Source organism: Mercurialis annua, linkage group LG5 (assembly GCF_937616625.2).
Source record: "Mercurialis annua linkage group LG5, ddMerAnnu1.2, whole genome shotgun sequence".
NCBI lineage: Eukaryota > Viridiplantae > Streptophyta > Magnoliopsida > Malpighiales > Euphorbiaceae > Mercurialis > Mercurialis annua.
In genome coordinates, this window is record NC_065574.1 from 3,314,346 (window position 1) to 3,330,935 (window position 16,590).

The following is a 16,590-nucleotide window of genomic DNA, read 5'->3' on the forward strand; positions in this document are numbered from 1 at the left end:
ATGATAATTAACAGAATGATTCATTTTAATATACTAAATATTTAAAATTTTATAAATATATTAAAAATATAAAATAATTCAACACAAATACGTATATTTGATGTATTGTGGGCAATGCGAATGTAAAATTTATGGGTAGCTAGTTAGAATTTTTATTTGTATAATAATTTTAATATTTTATACAAATTTTTAATTTTTATTATTTACGGAAACGGCCCGAAACATTTCGTAAGGGTGTTCAAGAGTTTCCGGTTTCCGAAATGTTTCCGAAATGGAAAACACAATTTTGTCGAAGTTTCCGTACTTCTTAGATGGTGTCTGTATTAAAAAAATGTTCACATTATATTTTTACACTATCAATTTCATTTAAATTAAATTTTTCTGTCCATTTTTATCCATACAAACACATTTAATTCATTGAAATACTTAACGTATTTACAACTATAAACTATCAATATGAATATTTTTCAAATATAAATATTCAATGGTTAAAAATATAATAGGTACAAGGATTCAGATGTACTATTATTAAAACTTTGATGATGTCTGTGCTGTTATTAGAGTCCACGTGTCCAACTCGGAGAATACTCACTTCACACTTGCACCAGATCATACGACATCATTTGAACAACAAACTCACATTTTTTGTCATGTCCAATTTTGCAGACTATGACATTATGAATGTTTTCTGATATTAAATTACATATTTAGGGTTTACACTTCTTTTCTGATTTAAAATTGCATAAATGTATCAGTCTTTTTTATTTTAAATACTTTTAATATTTCATTTTTCGTTAAATATATGTTAGATGTAATAGTCAGCTGTCATTTTACAATACTACCTTATTTTTAACATACGATAAAAAGATTCCGCCCCCCATTTCAAATTTTCCGCCCCTGCGCTCGTGGGAGGAAATAAGCTGACGACCTTATAAATTTGCTGCCAATACAAGATTTTTTGTGATTTTCATATATTCACTATTTATCCTATATATTTATATACATACATTACATCACTTATGAGCCGATTTAAAAGACGGGGTGGACGACCGCTCTCCCTCTTCCAGAAAATATTCATAAGGCATGGGAAGCTCAGCCCCTCCATCAATGGAGGAGGGGATGTTGAATTTTGATTAACGATGAAGATAAGTTTTTTTTTTTGGAAAAAAATATGTTTCAGCGGTTTTTTTATTGTAAAAGATATTAAATTCTTTGAATAAATTTTAAATTATGAAATTCTTAAATAATGAGAAAAATGAATAATATGAAATCCCTATTTTTTATGAATTTTATATGTATTTTTAAATTTTATTAGTGATATATTTCTATTCTCTGCTATTTCTTATAATATAAAAATCAATTTTAGATGAGCAAATACACGTACATAGATACAAAATCTAGTTCAACTAATAGTTTTTTAATTTTTAAGAGGCTGAATGATATTTTTAATTTAAAAATTAGACTAAATAACATGCCGTTTAAACTAAAAAATAAAAATACAGTCAATGGACATGGTTTGGCCTAAAAAACCAAACAAATTGTTCGGCCAAGAAAATTTCAAGCTTCCTGACTAAAAGTTATGGCTTCATAAATATATTTATTTGTATATGGTGAGGAACTTTATTCCAACTTTATCTGCATATTATTAAGGCCTAATTATTTAAAAACCCCCCACCTTGTAATATTTTTTCGTTTATACCCTCATGTAGGAAAAAGTTCATTTGTACCTTTTTTTTGATTTTTTGTTTTCATCTCTACCCTAAAGAGCTAATTTGACCTTTTTTTATTTAGAAAAATATTCAAAATGATGCTTTATATTTAGCTTATATTTTAATTAAACATTAATATTATTAGTCATTTATAATGTTTTCATCCTTTAATTAATTTAATTTTCAAAAATTTAAATTTTAGGGTAGAGATGAAAATGAAAAATCAAAAAAAGGGTACAAATGAACTTTTTCCTACGTGAGGGTATAAACGAAAAAATGTTACAAGGTGAGGGTTTTTTAAGTAATTAGGCCTATTATTAATTATGGTCATGCAATTTATGAAGATGCAAATAAAAAATATAATTTTTTTAGAAAAGACTAAAATTTATATCACGGCAAGAATATAATTTTCCCATCCAAAAAACATAATAATTTCGTTAAAAACTACATGCCTCTCATTAGATGTTCCCCGTCAATAAACATATATATGATGAAATCTGTTTTTCTAACAAATTATCGATGAATTTTTCTTTTCAAAAATATTATCCTGACAAAGTATTTGAGATACCTAAAGATAGGCGCGCTTAAAATGCCATTCACTTTTAATAATGATATACTTTTTAATTATTAAGATCAATAATATAATTTTAAACTTTTGAGATAATTGAAAAGATCAATGATAATTTTTTGATGCATAATTGCATACTATGGATTTGAAATACGCAATTGTTTAGAGTCTGAAAATAAACACTTGAATCTATGACGGAAAAAAATTAAGCTTAACCGCTTAAAAATCCTCCACTTTTAAAGTTTTTTTTAATTGCATCATGACGTAGAAAAATTCTCTTAGAATCCTTCAATTTTTAGATTCTTTTTCAATTGTACCCCAAAGTATTAAATTGACCTATTTTCACATGAAAAATTTTAAAATAATCTTTCATTTTTAATCTATATTTTAATTAAATACTAATATTATTAATAATGTAAAAAATTATTCTTTCTAAAATTATATCCAATAACTTTTTAAAATCAAAACTATAAAAAAATTTCAATTTAGGGTACAATTGAAAAAAAATCTAAAGGTGGGGGAATTTTGAGAGGATTTTCCTACGTCAGGGTGCAATTGGAATGAAATTTAAAGGTGGGAGGGTTTTGAGAGAGTTTTCCCAACGTCAGGGTGCAATTGAAAAAAAAAAAAGTAAAGGGCTTTTGAGTGATTAGGCCAAAAAACTATTAAAACGTGAGATACAATTTTTTGCTACACAAACATCATATTTTACTACTCTGTAAAAAAAAAAATTACTCCAAATTCATCAAAAGATGTACTATAATATGCTAAAATAAATATATATTTTGAATTTATAACATGATATACCAATATTATAATCGATGTTTGACATAAATTCTATAGGCCTTCTCATAAAATATAAATATTAATATAAGAAATAGAAAAATAATCATAAATTTTATATTTCAAACAAAACAAAAAATTTAAAACTAAATTTTAAAATTTCAAAACCAAACCGATAAAATTTAAATTTATAATTGAATTAAACTTCATTGATTTAGTTGGTAATAGCTAGGCTGCTACTACTTGTTCTCTTAAACGGCCACTGTTCAGACTTTGATATTGTATATAATTCATCTGTGTCATAATAGCTTAATGATTTAGGAAATCTCGTATCATAAAAGAGAACTAAAAATAAATTAGTGACAGATTATTCATTTAATCTATCAATCTGAAATTATCAAATACAAAAAGAGTTTTTTTGTGAATAAAAAGAATTTTTTTATAGTATACTTCAAAATGGTTAATTCTGTTTTTTATTGACTTTTTAATATTAAACATCTACATGTGTAAATCTGATGAGTGATGACAAGTGACAACAACAGTCGATCAAATCATGGGAGAGATATAAAGTGCAAATAATTAATTAAAGAGGGCCCTCATAATTAAATAAATAAAAGTCCTACCTCAACTTAAAAGTCAAAATCATTAGATACTACTCCCATGATATTGTTGCCTGGCACTATTCATATTTATCACAAGATAATAGAGAGAGAAACCCAGAAATTTATGCCTGCTAATTTAATTAATTAAAATTATTGAAAAATTCCAAAATCAAGTTAAATATAGCTAAATCTAAATCTAAATCTACCCAATAAAATAATTAAGATTCATTTGATAAAAAATTAGAAACTACTAAGTCTATTAGACTTCAATGAATGAATGAACTTAAACAATGATTATGTTATTTTTAATAATACTGATATGGTTAATTAATCAATTAAAGAGGCTACCACAACTTAAATTTTAAAAATCACTTATTAACTTAGCAATATTAAACACCAACTTTCAGCTTTTAATAATTCAAAACACCAATAATTTTCTAACAATTGTTAACTCAATCAGAAATTCAACTAGAAAGCTTACTTTTCTTTTGGTACAAGGAAATGAGATAAAAGCCTAAAAGAAATTAAAACTGAATATTTTTATTGGAAGAAATGCCGTATATAGCTGATAGGTTAAATTTTCGACCTAAACCTATCAAACATCACAATAAATATTCAAATTAAAATTTTAATAGGTTCAATTTTCAACCCGATAAAAATTATGAAACCGAAACTAAATCATAACAATTACATCGGTTATTTCGATCTATAAACTGAATGCTTTTTCACCCTTAATCTCTGTTTATTATGATCCCATTTACCTCAAACTTAACTTGAAAGGCAAGCTACTCCGCCAATTGCTTGCAAAATCCGTTTATCTAAGAGTTAACCCGGCAACTAGACCAGTACTCAGCTACAAGCTTAGAAAAAATAGATTCCGTCTCCATCAACTTTGAAGGTTCATCATACTCCAACAATTCCCCTGCACGTCAATTAAATTTATTATTCGGACCACCTATGTAACGCACGAAACAGAATTCTTTGAACGAGTAAATGCTCTAAACGGAGTGAGTTTCAAAAGTGCTTCCGAAAATGAAAATGAAATGCTAAAACGTAGAATACGAGAAGTTTTAGTGCTGCATAGCTGAGCACGGAATTCTAGTTAATTCAAGGAAAAGAAAACTTACCATAAGAAAGGACCATGACCATGTCACTGTCTATCACAGTCGGAACTCTATGAGCAACGGTTATAACCGTACATTTTGAGAATTCTTGTCTGATAATCTTTTGAATAATTGCATCTGTAGCAGAATCAATGGAAGCAGTGGCTTCATCTAGAACTAGAATTTTGTTTCTTTTTAGGAGTACTCTTCCCAAGCAAAATAGTTGGCGTTGTCCGGCGCTCCAATTTTCGCCTTCATCGCTCACTTCAAATTTATATTTAAATTCAATAAATTAGAAAGCATCATCTAATTATCACTTCACTGCAAAAACTAATCTAACTTTTGCATGCATACTAACCTAACGAGTCTAGCTGATTAGGTATGCTACTAATTGTTGTCTTAAGCTGACACTTCTCCAAAGCCTGCGTATACATGTTATTCAATCGAAATTTGTGAGGTAATAAGCCCGTACGGAACCAAATTTGTTTGTATATAGAATTAAAAAAGGGTTCAATAAGAATGGTATTGTTTACCTCCCATATTTGATGGTCAGAGTATAGGCCTAAAGGATCGAGATTAGTTCGAACACTACCCCGAAACAGTGTTGGTTCTTGAGGAATGATGCTTAGCTTTGTCCTCAAATCTTTAAGACCTATAGAACATATGTCAAGTCCATCTATAAGAATTTGGCCACTTGCAGGCTCTACTAACCGAAACAAAGCACTGATTAATGTTGTTTTTCCGCTTCCTGTTCTCCCTACAACTCCAACTCTTGTCCCTTCATCGAATACGCAACTGATTCCTTTCAGAACTAGCGGAGCATTCGGACGGTATCTTATCTGAAGAATCAAAGTAAAACAAAATAAGTTATCATAGTTACAACAGGAGAAACTGAGAAGCACGTTTATATTTGCTCTTTGAAAAGCCAAATTTTCCATACTGGTAAACTATATGTTGCACGGAAACTTGTCCGGATTTTATGGTTTATGTTTCATATATCGTTTTTATTTTTCGAACACTTTTGAAATTTCAAAACTTTAAAATTTATAACCTATTCTTGTAAAAGAACATATTTTGCCATTTTTCCTTTCAGCATTTCCGTTTCGAAGTTTCTATTTTTAATGCAACATAGTGTAATGAGCTTTTACTCAATGGTACTAATACAAAAGCAGTCATATTAAGGTTTTTCTCACCTTCAGCTCTTGAAGCTCTATTCTACCCTGGAAAGGCCAGGAAGATGGTGGCCTACTGTTCTCCAAAATAGCCGGCGGTTCTGGCGGAATGTGCATGAACTGCTTGATCCTTTCAACTGATATAATATAGTTTGCTAAATTGCAATACCAACGGGACATGAAAACTGTGTTGCTAGTAAGAGACAACGCATAAGACAATGAAAGTCCGACGAGCCCTGCAATCCGAACAGAGGTTTATATATACGGATCTGGATCGACTTTTCAATACTTATGAAACTCAATTATTCCTGACAATGTAATTCTACCTGGAGCGATGGTGCCTTTCGGAAGAAATACAAGCAAAAGAGCAGCGGTGAGTAGAGTTGCATTCTGCATAGCCTCTATCCGTATAATAAGCCATTCCATTGCTCCATTAGATAGGAAGAAAAGAACAGCATCTTTATCTACTAGCTTTATGTAATTCTGAAAGAACCTATCCACCGTTTTGAACGCTCTTATCGTAACAACACCAAGTGATGTTTCGGCTGCGTAGTTCATGACAGGGGCTTTTGTAGTACCATTGATCCTTATCAATTCTCTTGCGGAAGCCAAATAATAATCCTGAAAGCAGAAAAAAATGTCAAGCTGTTAAAATTTATAATAAACTAGAAAAATGTCAAGGATTTGACAATTAAATTCATTTACCTGAACATATTTTGTACCAACTATAGCAAGGAATGCTACAATCAGAACTTGCCATGTGACCGAAGCCATAATTACTACGGTAGCTGTAATTTCCATAAAAGCAGCAGCAGCATAAATATAGGCTAAAGGAATATCAAAATCCAATATGCTAAGATCGGATGAAGCCTGCAAATTACAAGAACCGATATTAAGTCTAGCAGTTTGCTTTGTTTCTACCTCACATGTTTAAGTTAAGTATATATATTCTTACGCGTGTCAGAATCCGTCCAACTGGGGTAGAATCAAAGAAGAGCATTGGAGCTTTAAAGATTGCATTAGTGAAGCAAGAGAAGAAGGATTTAGAAGCTTTTAATCCAAGAAGGACTGCAAAATATGTCCTCAAATATACAAAAATAGAACTGACTGTCGATATCAACGTGTAAACGCCAATTAAGACGCTGCTTTTGATGTTCGGAATCTGTATAGCATATGCTAGCCAATAAGTTGCAGCAGCTTGAAGAGCAGAAAAACCACTTACAGATAATATTGATAGGCAAGCAAATAATGTCCCCTTCGAGACAATGACGTAATCAAGAAACGGCTTCCATCCAAAGTCACCAATGCCCTTTTCTTCTTCTTCTGTTAGTTGCACTCCTGTCATATCCTTTAGAATAGTTTCTCCTTCACTGTTCCGATTAGCAGGATTCGACACATTATAAACCTCTTGCCTTATTATATCTTCTGTATACGAATCTTCTTGAGGTTGGTCACTTGAGGGTCCTGATCCTGTCATTGAATCCTTATGAGCATTCACAAGCTGTTCAAATGCTGTACCGGCTGTCAAGAGTTCTTCATAGCTTCCTAATTGAGTGATTATCCCACCTTCCATAACCTGTTAAAAAAAGCAAACCCGGATTGAGTGACTTACATGTTATGAACACATATTTTCATTCAAATTGTTTTACCAGAATCTGGTCGACCGATGAGAGGAACTCCACTTGGTGCGTCACTAATACGACAGTTTTCATTTTTAGAGCCGTCATGACACAGTCCTGCAAGTACATTTCGAGTAAGTTAACAATTTTGCATTTATTTCATGCTTATATAGAAGTATAGAAAATTCTCTTTGATTCTGCCTTACATTGAATAGAAGAGCTGCGGTATGTGCATCGACTGCACTAAAAGGATCATCAAGGAGATAAATATCAGCATCGTTGTAGACAGCGCGAGCAAGTTGAATTCTCTGCTTCTGTCCACCACTCATATTCAGTCCTCTCTGCCCTATTTCTGTGAGGTCTCCATGACTGAAACTGTTAATGTCTTTATCTAAAGCGCATGCTTTGATAGCCTTATCGTACTTTTCTTGATCCATTGGCTTGCCATAGAGTATGTTATCGCGTACAGTTCCGCTTTGAATCCAAGAATTTTGAGAAACATAGGCCACGGTTCCAAATACATTTACCTGATAGCAAACCAAAAGGAGAAAAACTTTTTAGAAATATATTCCAAAACTGTATACTGTTACTTTTTGCGTTCATTTTGGTACTCACAGTTCCTGAAATCTTAGGAATCTCTCCAAGTATGGCACATAAGAGCGACGATTTTCCAGCGCCAACTGGTCCGCAAATTGCAAATTTTTGTCCCCATTTGATATCCAGGTTCACATTTCTCAAAGTTGGCATCATTTGATCAGGATCCCAGCTGAATTTACCTTGTTTGATTACAACACTCCCAACTGAGTTGTCTGATGGAATCGAGCTAATGCTTTCAATCTTGAGCTCATCATCAAGCAGAAAAGTATTAATCCTGTCAAAAGAGACCTTAACTTGGATTAGTATAGCAAGGGACTCCGGTATCATTCTGACAGGCTCACTCATGCTCCTTAATGTTGCAAGTACTGTGAAAATGGTGCTGGCATTTAGTGGTGCACTCCTAAAAAGGGCGCATCCAACAAAGATGACAGAAGACACGACTGTCGGAGCCATCCAATACAAGATAGTTCCATAACTCTTCTTAAACTGTGAATCGGCCAACCATTTGAATTCAGTATCTCGGCGGGCTTCAATGAAACTCTTAAACTTTTCTTCCCATGATTGTAACTTTATGATTTTCATGCTGTTCAAGATCTCAGAAGTAGCTCTAAGTCGCTCATCTTGAGCAATCATGAACTCTTGTTGGCACTTCTGCAGAAATTTTGCAAATGGGACATTGAGAAGTCCACATATTAGGAGTGGTACTAATCCTATAAGTGCACCGAGACCAACAACTCCGAAAAGGATGGCAATGGATAAAAACAATTGCACAACATAAGTCCAAGTTGCATGAAACCACCAAGGAAATTCTCCCATTCTGTAAGCATCTACTGCAATGTAATTCACAATCTCACCCGTCGAATGCCTCCGCCTTGCGTAACTTGAAAGTTTGAGCTGCTTTTGATAGACTGCCACCATTAAAGCTGATCTCATTCTCATTCCTGATTGTCTCCCGAGGAAATAGCTGTGCCTTTGAGACAATGACTCCACCAACTTTACAAGCATTAAACATCCTACAATCGAGAGACCATGATACAGGTTCTCTTCTTCAAGATTCGAATAGTTTACGAAAGCAAATAGCAGCAGAGGAACAACTGCCACAGCAATTGCCCGAAGCAAAGCAAACACACCTATGACTATATTTTCTTTAAAATGTACGTTTCTCACCGCCTCAATAACCAAATTCCTTGTATTGATCGAGTTTTTTCCTCTTACAAGGGACTCCCAAGCATGAGCAAACTTTTGGTAAGCTACATCAGCTCCATCTTCAGGAACTAAAGAAGGTACATCTTCAAGATCTAACGGTTTTGAGTAGCCTAATCTAAGCAGAGGATTTATCCAAGAAAATGTCAATTTGCTAAGAAAACTAGCATTGGCTAATTCCGATTGATCCTTTACCTTCCATTCTCCTATTAGAGGTTCAAATAGATTTTTATCCGCGTCTTGTTCAGAAGCAAAAAAACTCAAGTTTCTAAAAGCACAAACCAGAAGCAAAAAGTTCACAGGCCATGGTAATATATCAAGAACATGAATACTATTCGTTCTTACTAGAATTTCGATATTTAAAGCCGAAGCTAATAAAGAAAAGGACACCCACCAGACAGTAACCACAATCCAAATCCATTTGTTTCTCTTAACAAGCAACGAAACTGCAAGCGAAATCCAAACTATTCCCCTAACAAGATAAGTCAACCAGCCAAATTGACTAAAACTATAGCTTTTATCTATTAGATCCCATAATCCAACACCAAAGAATACAATACTGATAAGCACACAGCAACCTGAAACTACTATTGCGAACCAGTCCCGTCTATTGCTGCGACTAATAACGTGACGTTTTCGGATAGAATCTACCAACAAAAACAGATAGAAGACACCAAGAAACACCAAATTTATCACATCTATGATGGTTCTTTGTGTGCAAAGAGAACCCAGACCAAGAATCCTTTCACAATTCATAGAAAGCTCTCCTGCAATAATCAAAAACCATAATTCATGAATTAGGAGAATAATATACACAATTAGGCGGTGAAACATAATTATTTTCCATAGTGCAGTGGATTTGACAAGAGATAAGTGTAAAACGATTCTATTTAATTTCCGCATATTCTAACATGTTCTGTTGATTAGAACAGACAATAAGCAACAAAACATAAAATTTAAAACTAGGATAATAAGTAACAAAACATGAAACTTAAACTTCAAAATCATCATCACTGTTCCTGAATTGGAAAAGATTACTGTTCTATGCATGAAAAATTCAAGAAACCTTTAATAAAGAGAAACTAACGACAATCAACAAACCAACCACTTCTGAACATACATGCAAGAAACTGAGATGGTAATAAAAATCAAGAAACAGTTAAAAAACAGGTAGCTATACCAACTGATGACTCCAAGAACGCCATTGTTGGACAGTCTTTTTGAAGAAGAAGAAGACGAAGCACTTCATTTCATTTCTTCGTGTTGTAAATTTATAGTAATAATATCATAAATAATACACAAGAAACGTGAAAATGATGTACGGGACTACAACTACAACGGCCCGTTTCAAAATCTTTATTTCATGATTACATGCCCCAACTTTTCTCGTTTTTATATAGTTCTTCACGAAAATTCTTACCTGGACCTGATTTTCTATGTACCTATCCAATGAGGTATTAGAAAATTTTATACAATTTTTTCTCTGTTCTCATTATTTTCTCTTTTTTTTTTTGGATAGATCTATGAATTTTTCATGAACCGGGTCTAGATAAGAACTTCCCAATTCTTCATATAAAAATGTAAACCATCCCGTCAATAAAATAATTTTAATTGAAATATTAATACTCATTAATAGTATAATATTTATTAACTAATCAAATACATTTAATAATATCACATATTATATTATACATTAATAAATGATTCTCATCAACGAGGAGATTCGTTTAAGTGGTAAATGGTTTAATATCTTTTAAATAAAGTTTCAGGTTCGAATTCTATAAATATAGAAAATACCGCTGGCGGATTCATCCACCATGACAGATACGCGACACAGTCGGAATCTGAATTAGTCAAGGCGAAGCCTTAGAAATTGGATGGACATCAAAAAAAATGTTTCCCAATTCATATAGCCAATTAGGTTGATACAAGATTTTTCTTCCTGTAATATACTTATACATTAAAAACTGAAACTTTGAAAAAATGTATGCTGTTATTAGAGTCCACGTGTTCAGCTTGGACGATACTCGCTTCAAACTTGCACCACATACGACATCATTCTGGATATTAAAACTTAACTTTTCTGTCCATCTAATTTTTCAGACTGAATTTACGACTTTTTTCTGATATGATATAAAACTGCATATGTAGGGTTTATATTTATTTTTCTGATTTAAGATTGCGTAATTGTATTAATTATTTGATTATTTATATACTTTCTGTAATTCACTTTTCTGTTAAATATAGGCTAACCTATTTTCAGGTCTCTGTATTTTCTGCTTTTTATTTATTTGGTTTTTGAATTATATTTTTTTAATTAGTTTTTATATTTTTTATTTTTTATTTATTTGGCCCATGTACAATTAAATTTTGCAGTAATTTAGTCGTTAAAGGATAGATTGGGGACGAAATAAACAAAAAATGAAACTATAAAAAAATTAAATAAATATTTTTTTCTACTAAGTAAATAAAAATAAAAGTGCATAGACTAAGTAAATAAAAAATATATGATCTAATTAAATAAAAAAAAATATAAAACTGAGACTAAGTAGATAAAAAATAAAAAATAAAAAAACCTCATGATGGATTATGTCTTAAATAAGAAAAAAGGGTCGATTTGTACTTAAATTTATATCTCGAAATTAAATAAACTATTTTTAATTAACTATATTATAAAATTTATGTCTCGACTCTCGAGGTCAAATAATTCACTTTCATGTCATATAGATTACACGTTTGATGTGCACAAATTATTAACCCTGAAATGTAAATTTTGATTAAAAAAGTTAAATGTGACTATAATACATAATATTAGATTTTGATTTTGATAATCACCTTTCATTTAAACTATCTTCTTTTACAAAAATTGACAAGATTTATTTTGAAAAACTTAAAAAATTAATTAATAAATTATATCCTTATATATGTATATTTTTTTAATTATTATATATTTATAAAATACAAATTACTTCCTGAATTTTATAAATATCTTTAAAAACATTAAGTTCATTATTAGTATCTTTATTAAATAAATTGATAATTAATGATAATTTAAAATATAATTATTAGATTTAATAATATTTTAATTTAATTACTAAAATTAATAATTAAAATTTATTTATATTTTAAAATGTTTAAAACAACAATTTTGCACGTTTCTTTTTCTTTTTGGACAAAGATGTACTATGAATGTAGTTCTGTTCCTTTATATGGACTAAAAGATATGTGCATCTTATAATGATGAATCAATTATTGTGTCCCCAGTATTTTTCCCATCCAAAAAGCATTATGGCTTTTTAACATTATATATACTTTAATTAAAAAGCTCTACCTTTAACAAAAATTTATTTTCAAAATTATTTTAATATAGATATTGTTTAATATTCAAAGTCAATTTACTGATTAAATCGAAGAAAGTCATGAGATGGCAAAGCTTTTTATAAAGATTTAAAAATACGCATTATGGATTGAAATTCCACTCTATATCATTTTTCGATGGTAACTTATTTTATTTATTCAAATAATTTAGATTAATTTAATTTTATATCTTTATAAACTTTTTTAATATTGTTAGAAAACAAAATATATTGCTTAAAAGTTGAAAAATATTGAAATAAAATAATTGTAACATTTATAAAAAAAATTACTTTTTTTCATTGTCCGTTCGGTTTCCAGAGCTTCACCCTAACTAGTCCGAATCCGAACCGCGGACCTATATGGTGGGTGAGTCTGCTAACGAAAATTTTCTGCATTTGTAAGACTCGAATCCGACTTTACTTAAAAGATATCAAACCGCTTATCACTTGCACCAACCCGGTTGATAAAATACTTTCTTATCTTCTTATCTATATTGTTACTGAGCAATAAATTAATGGTGTGATATTGCCTTCTTTATAGGGGTGTAACCGAGTCGAGCTAACTCGCGAGCTACTCGGTATTGACTCGAAAAATACTCGAAATCGACTCGACTTATATCGAGTCGAGCTCGAGTTCGAGCTACTCGAGTTAATAGTCGAGTCGAGTTCGAGCTCCAAAATACTTGACTCGATGAGCTCGCGAGCCTAATCGAGCTTCGATTAGTTTACCTTTTTACCCTTTTTATTTATATATATTTATAATAATATCTTTATTTTAATATTAAAATATAATTTTTAAATATTTATATAGATAATCGAGTTGAGTCGAGTCGAGCTCGAGTCTTAATTATTCTGTCGAGTTCGAGCTCGAGCTCCCAAAATGAAACTCGATCGAGCTCGAGTCGAGTTTCGAGCTTAAGATTTTAGAGTCGAGTCGAGCTCGAGCTTGGCAGTGTTTCGACTCGACTCGGCTCGGTTACACCCCTACTTCTTTAGATCCAATGAGCTGTTGTATACTTGTATCTTAGCAGTAATGTAGTAAAAGCCAAAAGAAAATAAATACCAAAAAAATACTAGTAATAAATCTACAAAAAAAAAATCTTATTTAACAAAAACAACCGATTATTATGACTTAAATAACAAAAAACTGAGACTATTTCTGCAAAACTCTACGAGTTTTGAATATATTACAAATTTTAATTTTTATGTAATTTAAAATTATAATATGAACATGTGAAATAAGGTGCAACTAATTAGAAGAGATTAAGTAATTTACCTCCAATTTATAATTTTATAATTTACCTCCACTTTTTAAAGTTATGTTTATTAATATTTTGTATAGAAGTATTTTATAAGTTCATTTTTTGTAATTTTAAAAATGATATATATATATCAATTAGCTGTTTTACTGATTTTTATTTTTTTTATATATTTTTGTATGTGGCGAACTGTATTTCAACTTTACGTGTATATATTAGTATATAAAATAATTTTATCAAAAAAAGTTATCCATCCAAAAATAGGATAATTTTATCGAAAATATATTTCTCTTGATCGGATGTCGCCGGTCTACAAAATTGACAATGAAATTATTTTTCTATTATTGACTAATTTTACATAACTTTTTTGAGATAAGGCTACAGCTCAAAATGTCATTCACTTTTAATAAAGATAAATTGTTTCATAATTTAAGATGAATAATACAATTTTGAACTTTTCAGAAAACTGAAAAGCTACTACTACAGCTCGAATGTCACATTCGATTATATATTTTTGATGCTGCATCCTAAAAGATTTTAACTACACAATTGTTTACAGTAGTTTAAAAATAAACCCTTGAAACGTGAGATACAAGTTTTGCATAATTTAATGTGCTAAACTATATATTTATTTTGGATTGATAGCACATATGATACTAATAGCATTATCGTACTAGTATCATTCAAATCCATTATGCCATTCAAAAAATTTGGTAAAAAATTAGTGCTGATATGACACGATCCGATTCGTTATAACATGTCACTACTGCAATGATGGACCCATAAGTTTTTGTAAAATGGTTAAAGTTGTACTAAAAAATTATAAGATGGTCAAAATTGGCAAAAGGTGGGTAGTGCTTATTATTTTAAGACGTAAAATTAATTATAGTATCAGATTATATATTCATATTTTTTCAAATATTCAAAATATTAAGATGGCCAACTGTCCCTCATATACAAGCTATTTTTAGATCCGCCCCTGACTACTGGTTGCCTGGTTGGCAACTCGGCAATATTTTCCGGATTTTTGAACGGTGTATGGATTTGAGAAAAAATGGTAGTTCGCGTATGAAAATGATAATTTTTAAACGGCGTGATTAAAATGAAAAAAAAAACGAATAAAGTTGATGAATTTTTATGACATTAACTCTTATTTTATTCAATTAACTCTTAAATTGGATCATCGAGGTTTTTGAACTCGTTCATTTTGTACTATTTGAAAATTACATGATCTAAACATAAAGAGCATTGTCCTTAATTTTAATGCACAAATTCAGGGACCGAAATAACCAGTTATCCATTCCCTATGGACTGGTGTATATAAATGCCTTCAACAGAATGAAATTAGTTCCAACACATTTCGTTTAACAATCAGCACCTAAAAGAGACATAAAAATATCTACTAATGTATGGCATTGCAGCTCTGGTTTTAACTTAAGTAACATGACTACCCCATGACACGTCAAACTCAACTTTAAAGCAATTTAATTTTTCTGAAAGAAGAGACAACATTGCAGCAGCAACCCACTTGCCAAAGCCAAACTACCGATAAACCGATAATTATATAATATAATGGTATCGTCATTCGTACGATAAATCAATAAGGTACTACTAGACATATGCTAATATTTAATATAAAAAAAAACAATAATTAAAGATTTTTTATCGTAAATGTTCATTGGCTTGTTGTAAATTAAACGACGTGGCATAACCGATTTATGGGATAAATATTCGCTAAACTACAGTTAAAATTTCATTCCCAACTACTCCATCTATCCCAAAACAATAGTTTTTTTTTCGCTTTTAACATAATTAATGTTCTAATTTTTCATAACTAGAGGTCGCAATGTTTTCTCCCGGTTTTTGGGCAATCATTAATCTTATAAAGGGGTATGAAATGCCAACCATGGCAAGGGACTTAGTTTGCGAGGAACCAGTGAAATAGAACATGCTATTATATATAATGATTTCTCATTGAACCTTCCTGCCATCTGGAACCACAATTCATATATAAGCTTCCATCAACAATGCATTTTAAATAGGGTTTAAGGAGAGTAAAATTAATACCATTTGATTCTATGAAACCACGCCCGATCTCAGGTGTATTAATTATGCCTGTAATGAAATTAGTGAAAAGAGTTTCACTATTAATCTAGTATAATAAAAGGAATCGGAAAAACAATAAACAACAATACTTACTTGTTGTAAAGTACAACCGCAACAATAAAAATAAAAAAAAAGTCAGAAGCAGTGCAAACAAACAAACAACAGCAATCAAAAACAGTTGGCGGAACACAAACCTACAAGCGGGACAACAATTATCGCAAATTACTAATACATTTTTAACAAAAATCCGGCAGCATTTTCCCAAAAATTGAGCATCACCCATTTTTCAGGGAAAGACTACAAGTAAACTGTACATTTTAAAAATATCTAACACACCAAATCATGACAATTAACCCAACAAATTAATGCCAATTAGCCCAAATTTATTCGAGAATTTTTAATTAATAATATACATTAAATATCTAAATCAAGACAAAAATTAAAACAAAACAAATTAACCTACAATGAATGGACATAAAAAAATCAACCACAACTAACACAATTTAAGCTAAC

The 16,590-nt window shown here is 30.7% G+C and overlaps 1 protein-coding gene across 2 annotated transcripts; it reads right to left on the reverse strand.

Annotated features, from left to right (window-relative positions):
- Nucleotides 1-4,177: 4,177 nt before the first annotated feature.
- LOC126680324 (ABC transporter C family member 8) lies at nucleotides 4,178-10,722 on the reverse strand. 2 transcript variants are annotated; one of them, XM_050375429.2, is made up of 13 exons: nucleotides 10,537-10,722; nucleotides 8,172-10,123; nucleotides 7,763-8,083; nucleotides 7,587-7,673; nucleotides 6,893-7,513; nucleotides 6,643-6,807; nucleotides 6,264-6,558; nucleotides 5,959-6,173; nucleotides 5,299-5,604; nucleotides 5,124-5,187; nucleotides 4,790-5,029; nucleotides 4,496-4,584; nucleotides 4,178-4,465 (listed from the first exon to the last, which is right to left on the reverse strand). In XM_050375429.2, the coding sequence occupies exons 1-13, from the start codon at nucleotides 10,559-10,561 to the stop codon at nucleotides 4,448-4,450; spliced, it is 4,398 nt and encodes a 1,465-aa protein (XP_050231386.1). In that variant the 5' UTR covers nucleotides 10,562-10,722; the 3' UTR covers nucleotides 4,178-4,447. The 2 variants fall into 2 exon arrangements, with proteins under 2 accessions (XP_050231386.1, XP_050231387.1); XM_050375430.2 differs by having other exon boundaries at nucleotides 4,178-4,584.
- Nucleotides 10,723-16,590: the final 5,868 nt, after the last annotated feature.